The sequence below is a fragment of the Rhea pennata genome, chromosome 20, assembly GCF_028389875.1.
Source record: "Rhea pennata isolate bPtePen1 chromosome 20, bPtePen1.pri, whole genome shotgun sequence".
Classification (NCBI taxonomy): domain Eukaryota; kingdom Metazoa; phylum Chordata; class Aves; order Rheiformes; family Rheidae; genus Rhea; species Rhea pennata.
This window is the reverse complement of record NC_084682.1, coordinates 5,524,601-5,543,406: the sequence shown is the minus strand read 5'-3', so window position 1 is coordinate 5,543,406 and position 18,806 is coordinate 5,524,601. Positions and strand designations below refer to the sequence as shown.

Genomic DNA, 18,806 nt, shown 5'->3' with positions numbered 1-18,806 from the left:
TTGCATTTTTAAACCCTGGCACCTGACGATCCATCTATTTGCAAACTCTGAATCAACTGGTTCCAGGCCCTTGCCCTGAGCTACAATCTGCAGAGTCCGCCAGCCTGTACCTCGCTGCAGGGAGTGGAAAGATGTCTCAAAACTAGGACAAAAAGGGAACGCTGGCTGTACAGGACTGCCTCTGCATTTCAGCCTTTGCTGAAATACAGGAGAGAAAGCTTACAGATTCGTGAAGCCTGTGCGAGGGACGCGTGGTTGTGTGCGTTTTGCCAACCATGCAAAGCCCACTGAGGTTATGTGAACACGTTAACAGGTAAATAGATAAAAGAAAATGAAATTTTGAAAGTGATGCTGGTTTGCACCATGCCAACACCTTTCATCACCAGCATCCAAAGATTCACTGGCCACCAGTCAGGAAATACCCTCGGACCCTGCAGAGATCAGAGCCGTGTGGCTCCTGCCTGAGCAGGGGAGTCACGGTGCAGCTGAAGAAGTTTCCAGCAGTTATATTAAATGTCCCTGGTGGAACCAGGAGGAGCCGAGAACGCGGTTCCCACGCTGGTGCTGCTACACGGACCCATGTGCTCCCGCAAACATCCGCACGGGGCTGGATCATCCACCAACGGGTCCAGGCTGTTCTGCCACACGCAGCAATCCAGAAAGTGCTCCTGGTTGAATATAAACCCTAAATTACACACACAGACCATACACAGCTACTCTGCAACTCCAGAAGCTCAAGAGCTTTCACACAGACCTAGGTGGGCCTGAGATACTTTGATCAGGCCAGGAAACTTGTGGGTTGTGGTTTGGTAAAACAGGAGATCCACCTGCCACAGCCAAATCCGCTTGAGCCTGGTGGCCACTGGGGACGGAGCCTGGCCAGCGAGTCCACTGCAGCAAGCCGGGCGGGCGCTGCGAATCTGGACAGGAGGCCGCAGGGCAGAGAGCCCGTGTCGGCAAACACCGGGTCGAACTTCTGAACCACAAACCGGCCGCGCAGGGCTGCTGCGGGCGCCGAGGAAGCGGCGCCAGGATCGGCTAGAGGTGCTGCAACGTCTCCACGCAAGTCTGTTATTGCCCTGGCCACAGTCCTAATGCAGCCAGCACGCAAACGGGGAGCTGATCTAGCAGATCCCAGCGTCCAGGAGACGCACAGACACCTTGTGCCATGTGTGCTCACAGCTGCAATCAGCTCGTGCGGGGTTTTAGTCTTGTGAAGAGCTCATCTCCGCTCTGAATTGAAACTCCGTACTGTCTTGCTTTCTAAACGAGAAATCGGGGGGAAGTTTGGTAATTACTGTTACACTGCTTCATAACCGCGCACAGTGCTGGCAAACACTAGTCCAGTGTGTTACAACTCATCTAAGATCGCTGCGCTGTACTTTTAAACGTGGTAACATCCAGCAAGGGCATTGCCTCCATGCGGAAGAAGGGCTCAGGGGAAACCCACATCCAAAACCGGACAGCCAGGTACGGCTCCAATTTCCCTACACTTTTGCTTTTGAAATGGCACAAAACCTGCCTTTCCGCCTTCCCCAGATCCCCGTGCAGAAGCAGCCCGGCCTCTTCCTGGCTCCACACGTAACCAGGTGCCCTCCTGCTCTCTGCCAGGCGCGCGTGGAGGAAAGGGTTGTAGCTGGAGCAAACATCTGCAGCAGGATCAGAAGGAGCCGCATGACACCGCAGGACTGGGAATGCCCAAGTACGCATCTGCCGTGACCTTACCTACAAACTGCTAAGCGTGCCCCAGGGCAAGCGCCGGAGAAGGCGAATGAGAGCAGGGTATTGAGATTTTAACTGTCCCATCAGGAAGCCATTAGGTTTTTATGTTATCCTGCTGCTGCTGGCAGCAGAAGGCAGCGAAGGTGAGGCAAGGTTAGAAAACTGGCAGCTTACTGCCTGCGCACCCGCTACGCGCAGCGGGACCCCCTCCGGCGTCTCGATATTCTCACAGTGACAGAGGATGGTCGTAGCCTCCAAAGTCAGTCTGAGCAGAGAGGGGGAAGGGTGGGACAGCAAAAACACCGAGCAGGTTCCAGACAGTAAAACACTCGACACAAAGGACAGCCGGGACCCCCAGGTTTCGGTGTTTTCTTGCTGAAACCACATGTCCCCCCCCCACCAGCTCCTAGGACTCCCTAGTGCCGGGTCGGACCAGCCTCCCTCGTCACTGCGGGGACTTCACAGCATCTAGCTGCTGTGTTAGTAAGGCCAAATAGGCCAGGGTCTCCTCTCCACACTGAATCCTGTAAGTCACCACCCATGAACCCGTGAACCACATATCCCACCTGGAATCTTAACATCAGCTGGAATTTTCTGATGGAATAGTTCTCACACGAAAAAAAAATCTTTTTGTAATAATCTGGATGCTTCTGTGACAACCTTTAAGTATGGCCAAAAAACTCAGAACACCAGAGGCTTGGCTACGCACCGACAGGCTACGGCATCGAGGAGGGAAGGTGCTTCCAAGCGCTGCCCTGAGAAGCCGAATAACGCCACTTGGCTCCCCCAGAGGCACGTCCAAACGCGCTGCCTCTCATTGCTTTTATTTCTGTCCCTTGAATAGGGACAGGATTCCCCCCCCCCCATCCTCAAGGTCACAGTGGGATAACAGCCCAGCACCCTGCCAGCTCTAAGTGTCCCTTTTGTCCCCAGGTTAGTGCTACCTGGCAGAATGCCACGGACAGCGACACAAATTGCTGCCGTCTCTCTTGCTTTCCGCCCTGGCAGTTCCAGAAGCGATGTCCTGATTTTGGAGGAGGAAGTCTGTCTCACTGCTCACGCTAATTCAGAGGCACCGTTTGTAGCCCTGCTTATGGTATTTGGGAAGCTTCCATTCTCAAAAGGGGAATTAAGCTCCATATCCCATGGCATGAACTGCACAGGGACAGATTTTAAAGATTTATTTGGACGCTAGCAGCTCTGTCAAGGCCCGGTTTGCCAGACAACGCAGAGTCATCTCTCCCATGACAGCTCATCCCTGGCAGGCAGCTCTTTGCCCTGGACTCACCCTTTGCTTAACTTAATAAGCCAGCTTCCTGAATACATCTGTATCTTCCTTTTGCAAACGGCGGGACAAGGTCCCGCATGCACCAAGAGGAGGAGGAGCAGAGACCCTCTGTCCCAGCTCAGGAGGTCTCCCAACACTCCACGAGATGCCTCACAAAAACCCGAGAATGAAGCTTGTCTAGCTCAAATGCAAGTTCTGCACAGCGAGAGAGAAAGCTGGGCCCTTCCTTCCTCTCTGTTATTTGGGTGAGGGTTTTGGCAATACTAAGCAGAACACAGCTCATCCTCTGAGCTCACGGATGAACAAGCCCAGTGGGTCCCGGCACACAGCACCTCCGAGTCCCTACGCTGCTGTTCCAGCCAGCGAAGCTTTCACGTTCCCAACACTCACCGCGCCAGCACAGGAAGAAACGCGCCGACAAGCTAGACTTTGCCTCTTTCAGCTTGGTTGATTTTAAGGCAACTGAAAAACAAACTAAAATCAAAACCAATCTGACTGCCTTGTGTTCGAGAAGGTGTGGACAAAAAGGCCATTTGAAAAGTGCTTCAGCTGAAAGCACAGATTTTTTTTTCCCCTCTTTTAAATTATGCCCTGTTATCTAGGGGTCCCTCATGCAACTACACAGCACAGATCACCACCACAGTCTGTGTCTACCCCAGGACCCAGAAGTTCCCTGGGTCTTATTTTGACCCTCACTGCTTACTGTCAGGTAAGTCTGAAATGGCAGGAGTATCTGCTGCAGCACCCTGGACATCCTCTGTGCCACCACGCGCAGCAGAGAGGAGGCAGCAGCTGTGAGCGAGCCCGCATTCAGCACACCTCAAGGCACAACACGGCGCTGACGTTGCTCCTTCCCACTGCTTACAGCGCTGTACACAAGGCAGCCTTTGAGGGACCAGGGGCTGGCTACAGCCAAAGGCACTGCGCTGGGCTGATGCTCACGCGTGGTTTTACAGCTACTGGCCAGTCCCATATCCCTAAACATAAGCTGACAGCCCCACATTGCCCCCACTGTGCTAACCCCAGCACTGCATCTTCTCAAGTGACACTAACGCACCCCAAAGGCTGCGTCACAAAAGCTGCAGTACCTTACAAACACTGAAAACTCTTTTCAACATCCACACCTGAGAGATGAGATCGTCTTGCCATGGCCCAGGGGAGGCAGCAACAGAGAACTTCTGGCCATAGCCCGGGGACTCCCTTTCAGCAGACACGGCACCACGCGAGCTGCTAGGGAAGCCAGCCCCAGTGTTGCTCTCACATGCATCCCTCAATGCTCTCCTCACTTCCACAGGCCTCTCTCCACAGGGCAATTTTTCCAAAAGCTTTTTTATTTTGTAAATACTTTATAAAATAGGAAACTGTTATAATTCAATATGACAAATGACAACACGTAGAACGCTATTGTCTTTCAAATCAGGGTTTTATTTTAGTTTTGTTAAGCAGTTTAAGCACTTTTTAGCAACCAGATTTGTTCCAAGTACATGCTTCAGTACCTTAAGCCATGATATACCAGCTCTGTCCTGGAATGCCATATAGGAAACCCATTTCCTTTGCCTCACCAGTCACTCACTGGAAGGACGATATCACTGTATCTACCAATCCTTAGGCCCACCAAAAAGCCAGCAGGTCAGTGCTGGAGGGGAGAATCCTTGAGCTCCTGTGAAAATACCTATTTCTGGCTCATAAATACTATACCTGAGGCTTCAATGGTCCATCACAGAGCTGACCGCATGTAGAGCTTAGGTAGTCTCCAGAACTCCTAGTCCCAAGTTTCCACTCCTAGCACGGAGGGAGCTCTGCAGCTCCCCAGCTCTGACCAGGGCTCTGAGCTCCAGTTTCTCAATCAGATTAAGGCAACAGGCTCTCCCTATTCTGCTATTTATTACATTTATCACATTTATTACAACAGTGCCTGAGGCCCTCAGCAAGCCAAGCACTGTACCAGAGCAGACAGATTTGGCCCTGTGAGACTTTCAGTATAAGGAGGCAACATAGAGCCAGTGTAGAAGAACATACATGCAAGTACAACAGTGATAGCAATGTTGTGGGAGCTCCACACTTGTGGGATGGCAGACAGGACAGCCAGCGGGTGCAGAGAAGACAGAACTGTAACATTAGCAGAGAACAGCCACACAAGACCCCTTACAACACAGAGAACATTCATTCAGTCACCTCCCCACCATACTCACGCATTTGGCCACCTTCAGCGAAAGTTCCCGTCTGCTTCGCTGGCTTCCAAGCAACGCCGTTCATACACTGCGAGATCAGGCTCATCTACAATTATTAACCCTGCTATTTCAGCAGGAAGCAAACACAAATGGAAAACTGAATTACACGCTTTTTCAGATCTCTTGTGCTCCACGGCATAGAGCATTCTCCTGTTGTCTCCAAGACAGCTTCTTGCTAACCTCCTCCTTCAGCTGGAATACTACTGCAGTTAGACAGGCAAAGAGTTACAGAAGCCATTGACACAGTACCTGGTAATATATTAACTATAATGTCATTTAACATTTCTTGGTGGACATGAGTCCAGTTAGCTCAGCCTTTTAGCCAGGCCCTTGTTTTCCAAGAACAGGAAGGGGGTTGTTCCCTGGCAGTCAGGAAAAAGCAGCTTCAAACGGAAAGGTATTATGTTTCACAGGATATATGCAGTCTAAATTTTCAACTGTACCTCTGGTAATTGTTTCATAATAGCGTTCTGAGAAGACTCGGTGCCCTAAAACCACCTCTGTTACAAGAAAAGAATGTGCCTCTTGACATAATTTTTTTTCTTCTGCAGGCAATGCAAGGAAATACCTTTCTTAGTATCACATAAAAAGTGAGCCCAGGCTTGCTCCCCAGCACTGCATTACATTTCCACACTGTGCAACTTGTGGCATATCATGTAGCTTAGTAAAGTGTTCAAAACATTAAAAAACAAAACAAAACAAACAGGGAAAGCTCTAATACATGTCTTCCCCAGGTCAGTCTGGAAGCACTAAACAGGAAGGCAATGCCAGCTGGTTGTTTTCATGCAAGCTGGACATCTGAGCACAGCAGAGCTCTGTCGTGGTAACGCAAGTCAGATGAGCTAAATACTAATTTTCCACTGCAGTTTTGCAGTCTCCTTCCCAAGTCTTAGAGATCCAGTGAAAAAAGAACGAACAAAGTGAAATCTTTGCATGGCTGAAGAATAAACCCTCTTGCACAATGAGATTTGGCAGAGAAATTGCCTTTTTAAGCTATAATACGCCCACTGTTCTAGAAGTCTGGATCTCACAGCTACTTGGCTATCACTTCCATAAACATTCACCGCGCCTCTTCCGGTGCAGTGTAATACAGTCAGACACACTACAAATGGAAGATTCATAGCCGGGAAGCTGCCATCCAGCTTGGCCTGCTCCCAAATGAAGGGGTCCCATGTTAAAGTAAGAATTCCCAGAGCCAGGAAAAACACATTGTCTGTTTCTTATAAAATTAGATTAACCATTTGAGAGTTTCTAGATAAATGGAGTTCTCCAGCAGATTCAGAAAACTGCTGCCCTAGCAGACAGCATACATAGAAGAATGCAAGCCCCAACAGTCACAGGGACACAGTGCTCAAAGCATCAAAGACGAGACCTGCAGGACAATTTAAGTTTGTGAACAAACTGCATGTTGTTTGCTCTACTAAGGTAACTTGAGGCAGTGACCTTGTATTCTGCCTGAAAACGGCGGCTGAGTGCTCAGAAAAAGCAGATAATTGTAAACAGGCTGCTACAATATTCCAAAAATTGTTGTAGGCTGAACTCAGGAACAGAGCAGGCACTGCTCCCTTCACTTGCACAGAAGGGGCTTCCATCTTCACATCTCAGTTCAGGGCTATCTGGTCCTGGAATCTCCTCCTCCGGGAGGACCCATTGCTGAAGTTGAAAATAAACAGATTGGGTTCATTACACAAATGGCCCTGTGCTGGAAAATGTCATGTAATGCTAACAATTGAGGACAGAAAGACATGGAACAAATTGATAATTGAAAGCAATTACTGAAAGAGACATAACAGGAAGGAGAGAAAAAAGGCACAGGAATACATAAAGAAACTCACCTAATAAAGCCAAAGTCTAGACCAAAATCAGTGTCTGGTTCTTAGGTATTAATATGAATATAAATTAGACTGTGTCCACAAGCAGAAATGAAATCAGGTTGATGAAAATTAAACAGATGCAGGATTCTGAGCAGAATCTGTAAAACTCACACAGACACTACAGCAAGTGAAAGGAGCTATGCTGGTAAGCTCATTTTGGATGCAATCTAAGCCAAAGATGACTCATTTTATACTGCGTGTATCAATGTGTCAGAGCGAGCTTAAAAACCACACATTTGGCTTGCCTCATCTTGTAAAAAGAAACCCAGAGGAGACTGCAATCACAAGAAAGTTGCATGACAAAGCCATGGAGATGCTACCTTGAAATTCCTCCTGGAAACTTAAAGGAAAACCCCCAGGCTATTCTGTCCACCTCTTTCTCCTGCTCTGCTCTCTGATGAGTAACTCATAAGTCTTGGAGATTTAACAAGCATTTGACAAGGCAAACCTTGAGTTCCATCAACTGCAAAAAGCTGAAGAAAGAATTGCCTCCCGAGAAGGAGGCTGGACAGAACTGCTGCGTAAGTTGCCTTTGTGTAATTGGTGAATAGCTCTTTAACAGCTATCTCTTCAGGCTATGGCCTAAAGACAAGTTGTGATGCTGCACTCTGGACAGCAATCACTAAGCAACGCAGCTATAAGCAGTATAGCAATCACAGTTAAAGATTTTTGGTTAGCCACAAGTAAAGAATCTTACTCTCCCAGAACATTCAGTTACACCTGGCAGACAACGATCAATCGCTGGCATCAGAAGTCTTCTAATTGGTTTTCCCTGTGAGAGCAGTGGAGTACCTCAAACCCGCAGCTGGAAGTGAACTGCTGAACGAGACAACCCTGATGCCAGCAGCCTTCCACCATAGTCTTGAGTGCTAGATCTCTGACAGCTCTTGCTGCTCAGCGGGCTCTCCTCAGGGGGCCAGGGTGCTATGGAAAGCTTTAGCCCAGCTCTGCAGAGCACAAACCAACTCATCACATTCCTGTGAGCGTACCCTCAGCTGATGTCAGCCAATACTACAACAGCTTACCACTACCAACTCTAGGTCAGTGTGTCAGCTGTTACCCAACTCCTTTTCTGCAAAATATGGCTCAAACCATCTCCTCCCACTCTGGTTTCATGTAATTGGTTGTTCTTACCTAAGTATAGTTGTCTCTCTCTCCTCACTGAACTGCACCGTATTTTTTTCAAACCATTTGATCAATTTTTCAAGTTCACTTTGATTCTAATCCTGTTCTTCAAAGCTCTCGAATCCATTCCCAGCCCAATATCATCTGCAAAATTAATAAGCACATTCTTGGTTCCATTATCCAAGCCAAAACAAAGAACTTACTTGATAAATCCTTTCAGGTGAACAGGGAACCACTGTTAAGTTCCCTGCAATGGTTTTCCAGTCAGTTTTGTACCCATTTTGTGGTATCTGAGAAATCAGGTCCTCCTCACACTGTGGACTGTAGGCCTCCTGTGCAACTAAAGTGGTCAGCAGAGCTTCAAGAAGCTTTTATGTCAGGTTTTCAAAACTTTTAAGAAATAAAGTACCATAAAATAGAACAAAGTCATGCTCAGGCTCAAAACCATGGTCTGCTTCTCTTGCAGGAGTAAGAGATAGATGCAAAAACAGGATGAGAGTGCTTATAGTAGCTCTCGAAGAGCTAACTACCTTTAACTGCTGGGGCACAGCAAGAACTGTTCATGCAAAAAAAAAAAAATTACTAATAGCTCTTAGTTCCTTTTTCTTCTTTCATATTATTAACTGATCTCCAAATGTTTGAGTCCTCAGTTCTGAATTGCCAAGGTTCATCCAGCAGCTGGGTCTTTGCTGGCAGCCACAGCCACAGCCCTCATCAGCAAGTCTCCTAACTATGGAATGTCAGGCAACACTATTTCTGAGAACTGCAAGACGGAAATGGCCATTACAAATTAGATCTGTTTGTTATTAGACTATGTGGAAATATTACAGCATTGTATTTCAAAACTAGCAGGCTGACTTTGAGCTGCAGAAGCTGCATTCAGCCACGGCATAACCCAATATCAGCATCATACACCTGCCCAGCATATACAGAAGTTCCCAAGGCACAAGTCAACTGCTCTTCGAGTACTAGAGGAACTAAAACGTCTCACAAAAAAATGAAAAGAACGAACATCACTCTTCAGAAGAAAGCACATGCCAAGGGAAGATACATAACTAAACTTCCTTCAATAGGCAAAGGCTAAATCTTTAATAAAGGAAACTTTTCAGTTAGTTTCTTGCCTTCCTGCAAAGTGAAGTGTTTCAAGTAACAATAGTTTGACAATTCATCGTGGTAGTCAAACGTGTGCTTTTAGTAACATACGATATTGGTTTAGTCTTCCCCCCAGACGCACACACAATTGACTTAATATCTTGCATATAAATGCTGGCTCACAAGATTGTCTCTGCTCTTCCCTGACTGCTCAAGTTCCAACAATTATAATTGCTTGGAGTTACACCCACCTTACTAATGCCCTGGCATTCACTCAGCATATGAGTGCTGAGGAGTCAGAGGGTTGCTGGAGGGCACAGAAGCTCCTAGGGCCTCTCTCGCTGCCCCAAAGCCAGAGCTGGTGCTCTCAGCAAGCATTTGCAGATCATGTTGGTGGCAGCAGAGGAAGGCCATGCCTGGTGGCAGCACTGACTGCAGTTCTGACTCGCAGAGCCTAGTGTGATTTGCATTCCCTTCCCAGAACCCAGCTGTATGTCAGGGAGCGTCCAAGGCTCACAGCTTCCCAGCTGCAGGAAAACGTACTGTTGGAACTATACGCAGATGCCACAGATTCCTATTGGCTCATCCTGTAAGCCATGCTTTATAAACTTCAAAATTGAATAGAGGTTAAACCAATCTTTTAAAAATGAATAGCCATCCTGGGACACCCGGAGCCTGCTTAATTCCTCCTGCTGTACGCGACATTTTTATGAAGGTCCACTAATTATGAAGGGGAGTTTCTCACATGGAAGTATAGTACCAGCCCTCGATCTGCTGGCTGGCCAGGCTGCGCGTGCAGCCTTCACAGCTGGGAACTAGTGACGTGCAACAGCTGCTCAGAGAAGACCAGAAAAGCTGCAAGAAATATTGCTGCTCCAGACAGCTGGTGCGTGTGGTTTGCAACTCCTCAGAAACAACCACCACAACAGGCGTATTTGTTTCCAAAACTGCAGCCTGCTTCTGACATCTCCTCAGTAATTCTCATAACAGGTCTGTCATCCAAGAAAGATGAACCAATAAAAGACCAGCTAGAAGCAAGTACCTCTGCCTGCTGGAGATTCCAAGCCCAGGGCAGTCTAATTGCTTCCCAAACAGGACAACAGAGTTTCCTGTGCACAGTAGAGCTGTAACCATAACATATCCTTGACATGCACACATTTTTTTCCCAGGTAAGCTTAGGTTTGAGCATTACAGCCCTTGTTACAAAAACAGGGTTGACAGAAAGGATGTAACATGATTGAGGGCACCTCTATCTAACTGGGTTATCATTTTGCCCCACTATCACACAGCACTAGAATGAGTGGACCAGGAGTTGCAGCTGATTAGTAACAACAGCTGCATGTAAAAGGGCAAAGAGGAGAGAGAAATTGAGAGAGAGAGATTTCAAGGTACAATGGGGGAAGGCCAGTGCCCTCCTCTTCAGGTAACTAGAGTATTGCCTCCTCCATCAGCCTTGCCAGAGAGAAGGGTACCCCATACCCCAGCTACAGACCTGCGTGCCCTGCTCTCAGCTGCCCAAGAGCGATGCTCGCACGAGGCTCCCCTTCCCCGTGAGCTGCCAGGAAAGCCAACCTGTCACGATGGTGTCTTGGCAATCCAAATTTGAAGACTCTTGGCAACAGCCCAGAGCCAGCTGCCTTGCTGATGCTGTCACTTACTATCCCCCGCCACACCGCGGACGTGCCAGTAGCACGGAGAGCCTGCCCACTGCTCCCCAGGCAGCAGGGACCCATCCCAGCGCCCAGGGACCTCTCCACTGCCCCAGGCCCCCCACAGCCCCTTGGCAAGGACACTCACCAGCACCCCAGGGTCCAGTCACAGCTGGACCCCCCTCCCAACAGCATCCCAAGAACCCCCAAGACAGAGACCCCCTCAATTCCCCAGGAGTCCCCCTTCACAGGGATCCCCCCCAGTGCCCTCCCCAAGGTGAGGCCTCCCCCTGAAACACCCCAGAGCCCCTCACAAGATGGCAGGGTCCTCTGGAGCAGACCCCCCAAGATACACACGAGCTCCCAGGGTCTCCCCAAACCCTGAACGCCCCAGGACCCCCCCACCATACACACACACACCCCCCTCCCAGGGCCACCCTAGACATGGCAGGAACCCCTCCACTCCCAGCCCCCCCCCAGCAGAGGCCTCCCACTCCCCTCCAGGGAGGCCCCTCCCCGTGGCAGGGACCCCCGGCTCCCTCAGGGCCCCCCACGACAGCCCTCCTCCAGCTCCCCCAGGGCCCCCCACGACAGACCCCCCCCAACGACAGCCCCCCCCACCTCCCTCAGGGCCCCCCACGACAGCCCCCCTCGACCCATACCTGCCTTCCACGACAGCCCCCCCCCCCCCGACACCCCCCTCCACCTCCCTCAGGGCCCCCCACGACAGCCCCCCGCCCCGGTTCCCTCAGGGCCCCCCACGACAGCCCCCCCCCCCCCCGGCCCGTACCTGCCGCACCAGGCCGGGCCGCACCGCGCAGCCGCCGCCCGCTCCCACAACCCCCCGCGGCCCGCAGCCATCTTGGGCAGGTCAGCGCCGCGCCGCGCCGCGCCACACCCCGGGGGCGGGGCCGGGGGGAGGTTGGTGGAGGCCGGGGGGGGAGGGGGGGGGCGGACCTCCAGCACCGCCGCCATGTTGGGTGCCGCGTGCCTCCGCGCGCGCGCGCGCGCACACGACAACATGGCGCGCGCGCGTGCCCGGCGCGGCCATCCGCAGCTCAGCCCGGGCCCGTGCGCGCAAGGCAGAGCGCGGCCGCTGGCTCGGGGGGGGGGGGGGTGCGCCCCACATCGCCCCACATCGCCCCGCGTGCAAACGGGCGGCAGGGCGGGCACGCGTGTGCGAGGCCCGGCGCCCTGCGCCGCGGCGCGAGCCCGGCCCCTTCCCGCCCGGCGCCCCGAAGGAGCCTCCCTCCGTCCTCCGGCGGCGGCGTTTATTGCCCGCGGGCGGTGGCGGGGGCGGCCGGCCGGCGCGGGGCCAGCCCCACCAGCCGCTCGCTGGCCTCCCACAGCGCCCGCGCCAGGCCGTCGTCGCGGGCCCGCGGCCACGGCTCCTGCGGGCGGCAGTCGGCGAAGTAGCGCCCGCTGAAGCGCTCCAGGCCCTCCTGCGTGGCGCAGTACAGCGGCGTCTCGGCGCCCTCGGCGGCCGTGCGGAAGAAGAGCCAGGCGAGCGGCGCGAAGAGCGGCTTCAGCCAGAGCGGCATGTGGCGGAACAGCTCCGTGTTGACGAAGCCTGGGGCGAGGGCAGCACCGGGTCGCAGCCCGCTCCCCGCTCCGAAGCGAAAGCTGCTTCTGTGGGGCGGCTGGAGGCAGGAGCGCGGCGGGAGGGCGGCGTGCGGCTCGGCTGGCGTTGCCGGCGGGGGGACACGCCGTGCGTGCACAGCCTTTGCGCATCCAGCCTTGCTGGGGTCTTCCCTCGTGAGCGCTGCCTGCGGCCGGGCGCCTGGGCTGGCCTCGCGGCAGCGCGGGCACCGCTTGGCTTTGCTGTGCGTGCTGCACTGCGCAAAGGGAGGCCCCGTGCAAAGGGAGGCCCCGTGCAAAGGGAGGCCCCGTGCAAAGGGATGCACTGTGCAAAGGGATGCACCGTGCAAAGGGACACACTGCGCAAAGGGAGGCCCCGTGCAAAGGGACGCACTGTGCAAAGGGAGGCCCCGTGCAAAGGGATGCCCAGCCCACGTGTCCCCTCCCGACACACCCGGCTGCGGGATGGAGCCGGCACGGGCAGCGTGGGGCCGTACCTGGGTGCACGGCGTAGCACTTCACCTCGGTGCCCTGCAGGCGGGTGGCCAGCTCCCGGGCGTGCAGCACGTTGGCCAGCTTGCTGTCGCAATAGGCCTGGAAGGTGTTCAGCACCCCGCGGCCCGGCCTGCCCAGGGCGGCAGGGTCGAGGCGCCCCGAGCAGTGGGCGCGGGACGCCACGATGACGACGCGGCTGGGCGCGCTGCGCTGCAGCCGCTCCAGCAGCAGCTGCGTCAGGAGGAAGTGGCCCAGGTGGTTCACCTGGAAGGTGAGGCCGTAGCCGTCCTCTGTCTGGCCCCCGGCGCTCACCCCTGCGGGCACAAAGCTCGGCTCGCCCGGGGGCTCCGCAGCATGGGGCCGGGCAGGCCGGGCACCCGCAGGGGCACGCGCCGGCGCCCGCGGGGTGCTCACCCGCGTTGTTGATGAGCAGGTGGAGACGAGGCTCCTCCCGCAGGAAGGCGCTGGCGAAGGCCCGCACCGAGCGCAGGCTGGCCAGGTCCAGCTGCATGAACCGCACCTCCGCGTTCCCCGTCTCCTGCGGGCACAGCACGGGGCCTGGGGCAGGGCTGGGGGGCTGATCTGGCCCGGCGCGGGGGTGCACCGTGCCGGCACTGGGGACGGGGGGAGCTGATCCACCCGGGGCAGGGACGCACCGTGCTGGGGGTGCACCGTGCAGTGGGTGCACCATGTAGGGGGTGCACCATGCTGGGGGTGCACCGTGCTAGGAATGCACTGTGCAGTGGGTGCACCATGCAGGGGGTGCATCATACTGGGGGTGCACCGTGCCAGGAATATACCGTGCAGGGGGTGCATCATACTGGGGGTGCACCGTGCCAGGAATGCACCGTGCAGGGGGTGGCATGGTGCCGGGGCGGCCCTGGGTTGTTGCCTCCCCCCAGAAAGCGCGGTGCCGGCAGCACTCACCGTGCGGATGCGGTGGGCGGCAGCCTCCCCCCGTGCGGCGCTGCGGGACGCCAGGATGACGCGGGCGCCGCGCCGCGCCAGCTCCCGTGCCGTGGCTGCGCCGATTCCGCCGCTTCCCCCTGCGGAGCGGAGACGAGAGCGAGTGAGGCCGGGCCAGGCCAGGCCGGGCCGGGCCGGGTCAGACGCCGCGCTCACCGGTGACGATGGCAGTGCGGCCGTGCAGCGGCGGGTGGGCGCCGGGCGGCGCGGCACGGCGCAGCCTGCGGTAGAGCAGAGCATAGAGCCCCAGCAGCAGCGCGGCGCCCAGCAGCACCGAGCACATCATGCCACCGTCCCCAGCCCGTCCCGCGCGCCGCCCCCGCCGGAGAGGTCCGCCCCGGGCCGCTGCCGGGAAGGCGGAAGGGCGAGCGCGCAGGGCCGCGCTGCCTCCCCGGCGCCGGAGGAGTCCAAGAGTTCATCAGTGCAGGCGAAAGGCCACTGCAACCGCGAGCAGAGCCCTCCGTCCTCCTGCGAAAGGGGGAAGCGGGGCCGGAGCAGAGCGGGGACTGGAAGACAGTAAAAACAGAGCAGAACTCGGCTCTAGAGCAGGCACGTCAAGGGGAGAGGTGCAGCCTCCTCCCTCCTGCCAGCTGCAGGCCCCTCAGTGCCATACACATGCACGCAGCTGCGCACACCCCAAGGGTGACGGCCGCCCTGCCTTCGCCCCCTTGCGCACCGAGAAGCTCCACTCCCGCCCCCGGCACCAGCTGCGCCCCGTGCTGCAGCCTCCTGCAGCCCACGGCTGCCTTCAGGCACCGCCTAAAAGCCCCTTTCCACGGCTGCTGGGCCCCTCCTTTGCGGTCAGATACTCTCTAGCAGATCTGTGGTTGGGGTCACAGAGTTAAGACAGACAATCAGAAAACAGAATGTGAAGTATTTTTTTTTTTATATACAGAATACAGGAAAGTTTTTGTAAAGTCTAAAACGTTACAATTACTATGTACAGTGGAACTAGCTGTTCTGCTGCGGGGAGGTGGCATATAAACAAAAGAGACAGACAGGTTACGACAAACGATCTGCTACAATAGACAATTTGAGGAACGTCATACCACATGTAGCACTGTACACAGCTTTAAAACATTGAAAATGCCATCACTGATGTATTTACACAGAATCCAACACTTTTCCTTATTTGAAATAAAAATAGGATGGACACCAGGAAAAGAACTCATTTCTCACTGCCCATAATACACAGTAGCTACTTGTAGTGCAACCATAGCAGGGAGGGATGGGAAAAAATAACTGTGGGAAGAAGAGCGCTTCTTTACATTAAATAAAACAATGATATTGTATAGATTTGCTGTATGAAAACTGTATTTCTCTTTTAATATAAAACTATTGTCACTGGCACAAAATAGAACAAGTTTCTGATTATTTTACAACTGCATGGGAACTATCTGTCAGAGAGAGTCCTTGAGTCAGACAGTGGTCACCCCTCGCTCTGACACATCCTGCTCTCGCTGCAGTTTTCCTTTTAAAATGAAATGTATAGTACAAATATATGTGCAAATGCCCCTAAAACTTGAGCAAAAAAGAAAATTAAAAAAAGTTAAACGTTCTTCATTTCATGCAAACGGCGTGTGAACAGTCTCTGGGCCGACATAGAAAATCCCACCTTGGTTTGTACATTTTTGCATTGCAAGAGTCTCACGGCGTTTCCTTACTCCAAAGCTCTCTTCCTAAAGTTCCTAGGGAACAGAGTTGGACCGCAGCACGGGCACCTGGTGGGGTTTCAGAGAAAGCTTCTCCTCCAAGTCCATATCTTGTACTAAGGCAGTGTCCCCCTTGGGCTGTTTGGTCGCAAATTCAGTAATGCTGAAAACAAATTGCAGGCAGCCCAATTTGATATAACTGCCATGGTGGAGCAGGGCTGTCCCCTCCCAGCCAGCCCCACTGCCCCCTATTAAGCTAGAGCTGCTGGCTTTGCAATTGCAGGGTTTCCGATGCTGCCCTTGTGCCTGGGAATTCATCACAGCTGCTTCTTCATGCGGCTCCTCTTCCTGTTTTCTGCTTTTGTGTCGTTCTGGAAAAGAAAAAAAACCCATCAGATTCAAGCAGGCCAGTCAGACCAGAGAATGGCAGTTTCTTTTAATCGACAGGGGCTGCTGTTGAGGTGGCCCAGGAATAGCATCCTCTAGCCATGAGGCTTTTCGGTCATCTGCAGCTAGCAGCTGCTTGATACAAGACAAACAGGAGTCAGCACACAGTGGCAGGGAGGCAGAAAAGAAACATTTACACACCTATTCTGGCAGCCAGAAAAGAGGAAGATTATCAGGTGTAGAACTTGGAGTAAGTCATGTGGGTCATGGGATGCTCGTAGCACAGCCCAGATCACTTACTCAGCGTCTGGAAGGGCATGACATGCACACAGCGAGCCATAGAAAACCCTTCACTCCAGTTCAAAAACCTGCCACTTGCCAGAGCTGATGTCAGGAAGAGACTCGGAACTTGGTTAACTTTAGCACAAGGGGCAAGAGCAGGGTTAACAGCTGAACACTCTGAGGCACTTGCCAGGCCAGCAGAGAAAGTCTTGTGTAACCAGCAGTCTGGCTGAGGCCTGTGGAGAGACTCTCCCCCTTCTGCAAGAGGTACACCAACCACTGCAAAACAAGCAGCACCAACTAGGAGTTGATTTACACCCACTCCTACCCCCCTCTAAGAGCTTCCTGTGATGTTAGTTGGGCCTGGCATTGTCTCAGCACTCACTTATCACACTCTGCACTTTGGCAACAATACTGCTGGGAGGAGTGGGTGTCATCTTCTCCGAGAAGTCACATGAATACAGAACATTGTCCACAGTCGTCCCATGCTCACTGTAGTTTAACAGCTCATAATGTTTTGTATTCTGAAAAAAAGGGAAGAGGAAGAGAATCAAGGCATCAAATCAGAAAGGCATATTCCCCATATTCCGCTTTGGAGCCCTGAAACAGAACTCCTCTCTCCTGCCACCACTGCTAGTCACTTTTTAAACACTTATGTTTAAATGAGAGTAGTTAAAATATCCCTCCAGCTCCAGAGACCAGCAACTGAACCCCGTACATGTCTCATGCCCTCAAAACGACTGGCTTTCCAGCAAGAGCTGCTTCCCAGAATGCTTCCAGATGTGGAAAAAGGGCCAAAGTAGCTTTTGAGAGAAGGGGACTTTACCTATTACACTTGGACCAACAGATCTTATGGAAACAGAGGTTTAAGTCAATTTTCACAAAGCAAGTACACCATGTTAATAGACCAAACTAGATACACTCAACCTTTGTACTGTGCCTAAAAGGAAAAAGGCGTACTTTGGAAAACAGACATAAGAGGGCAAGAGCGATGCCAGTATACTGCAGCAACCACCTGAGAGAGTCTTGGATTTATGGGCCTTCTGTGGGCCCCTGGAATGCCAGGATACATTGCTGTGACATACAGCATTACGCAAGCAGTGTAACGCTCAGCTGAGCTTTGCAGAGGATATTGCCTGAATGGAGATTTCAGGTTAGCTCTCAGGAATTATTTGAGGGCTGAAGAACTTGTCCTCAAGAGACTACAGCAGTCTAATCTAGTTACAGAAAGTAGTCATGCACAAGGGAGTAAATTTTACTTGAGCAAGCTAGAGCAACCAGAGACCAAGGCCAAACAAGAGCCAACAGCCAAAAGCAGAGACCATTCTCCTCTCTGTTGAGGGCAAGCACAACCATAGTAAACTTCCCTGTGTATGGAAGTTCAGTGTCTAGGTCCTGCCTCAGGATCAACCAGTTTGATGAGATGCTTCAGCTCAGATGCAAGATATAGATCCCGTGTGAGCATTACTGAGTGTATAGCAGCAATGGCTAAAGCATGAGGGTCTATGTGTTAATCTGAATCCTGCTCAGCAGCTAGCTGATGAACAGCGATACCAAAAATTGTATCTTGCTTCAAGATTGCTAAGTGACATCTCTCCAAGGGCACTATTTTTGGTAGACCTGCTTGTCTTACTTCAAGAACAAACCTAATTGTGGACTGTTACTAGGAGGCAACTGTAGGTCTCTGCCTATGCCTGGAGGCTAACAAATTTTTAGTTATATAGAGTATTGCAGATGGGCAGAAACGATTTGTACCATGATCACACCTGAAAGCAAGAGACTTGAAGCAATTCCCTATTTTGTTCCAGCTGAGATTCTATTCAGGCATGTAAAAGTTCACCTTCAATTAACAATGCAGTTGGATCAAATCATATTTCACCATTTCTACGCCTTCTTCTTTCCCCAGATGCCAGTAGTGACAGTGCTTACTTGTGGTCAGCCTTTGTCCACCAGCAGTTAGCTCAGAGAAATCATGCTGGCAGAGCTCTGTGCTTCAGAAAAGGGTTTGACAGAAAATGCTGACACAGCCTTTATTTGAGCGAAACCATTCAAAATCCCAGCTCTTACTTTGTAGCCCACAAAGGAGCACCACACAAAGACAACCTGCTGCCTGCATCTCCAGCTCCCACTGCCATGCATGCCAAATAAAGACTCAGGCACTCACCTCATCATAGAATATGCAGGCATGTTTGCCGGACACATAGTTACAGTGACCATAGCTTGTAAGGCACACATCCATATCAGCTCCTGTCAGTGGAAATATAAAAACAGACTTAGATTGTTTAAAAAAAGAGGGGAAAAAAAAAAGAAAAAAGCATCACAGAAAAAGAAATGTCAGGCAGCAGAAAGCAACAGACAGAATTAAACTTCAATTAGCAGAACAACAGGGGAGCAACTGCCTTTGTCCATGCTCCCAGGACTGCATGAATAATGCTGTGATAAGCCACTAAGCAAAGTTGCAGTGG

General features: G+C 52.4%; 2 protein-coding genes across 5 annotated transcripts in view; both read right to left on the bottom strand.

Moving 5' to 3' along the window:
- Positions 1-4,414: 4,414 nt before the first annotated feature.
- Positions 4,415-14,332, bottom strand: DHRS13 (dehydrogenase/reductase 13). 3 transcript variants are annotated; one of them, XM_062592399.1, is made up of 6 exons: positions 14,177-14,332; positions 13,982-14,100; positions 13,469-13,592; positions 13,057-13,368; positions 11,772-12,551; positions 4,415-6,894 (listed from the first exon to the last, which is right to left on the bottom strand). In XM_062592399.1, exons 1-5 carry the CDS (start codon positions 14,304-14,306, stop codon positions 12,253-12,255), a joined length of 984 nt encoding a protein of 327 aa, XP_062448383.1. In that variant the 5' UTR covers positions 14,307-14,332; the 3' UTR covers positions 4,415-6,894; positions 11,772-12,252. The 3 variants fall into 3 exon arrangements, 1 of the variants encoding a protein (XP_062448383.1); XR_009960405.1 differs by lacking the exons at positions 11,772-12,551; positions 13,057-13,368; positions 13,469-13,592; positions 13,982-14,100; positions 14,177-14,332 and adding an exon at positions 7,077-11,124; XR_009960406.1 differs by lacking the exons at positions 11,772-12,551; positions 13,057-13,368; positions 13,469-13,592; positions 13,982-14,100; positions 14,177-14,332 and adding an exon at positions 7,908-11,124.
- Positions 14,333-14,881: 549 nt separating this feature from the next.
- The window catches only part of PHF12 (PHD finger protein 12), a 32,377-nt gene continuing 28,452 nt past the window's right edge, over positions 14,882-18,806 (bottom strand). For both annotated transcript variants that reach the window (XM_062592460.1, XM_062592461.1), the window contains 3 exons: positions 18,506-18,588; positions 16,727-16,865; positions 14,882-16,043 (listed from right to left, as the gene is read on the bottom strand). In XM_062592460.1, coding sequence (XP_062448444.1) covers positions 15,709-16,043; positions 16,727-16,865; positions 18,506-18,588 — 557 coding nt within the window. In that variant the 3' untranslated portion in view covers positions 14,882-15,708. The remainder of the gene's footprint in view (positions 16,044-16,726; positions 16,866-18,505; positions 18,589-18,806) is intronic.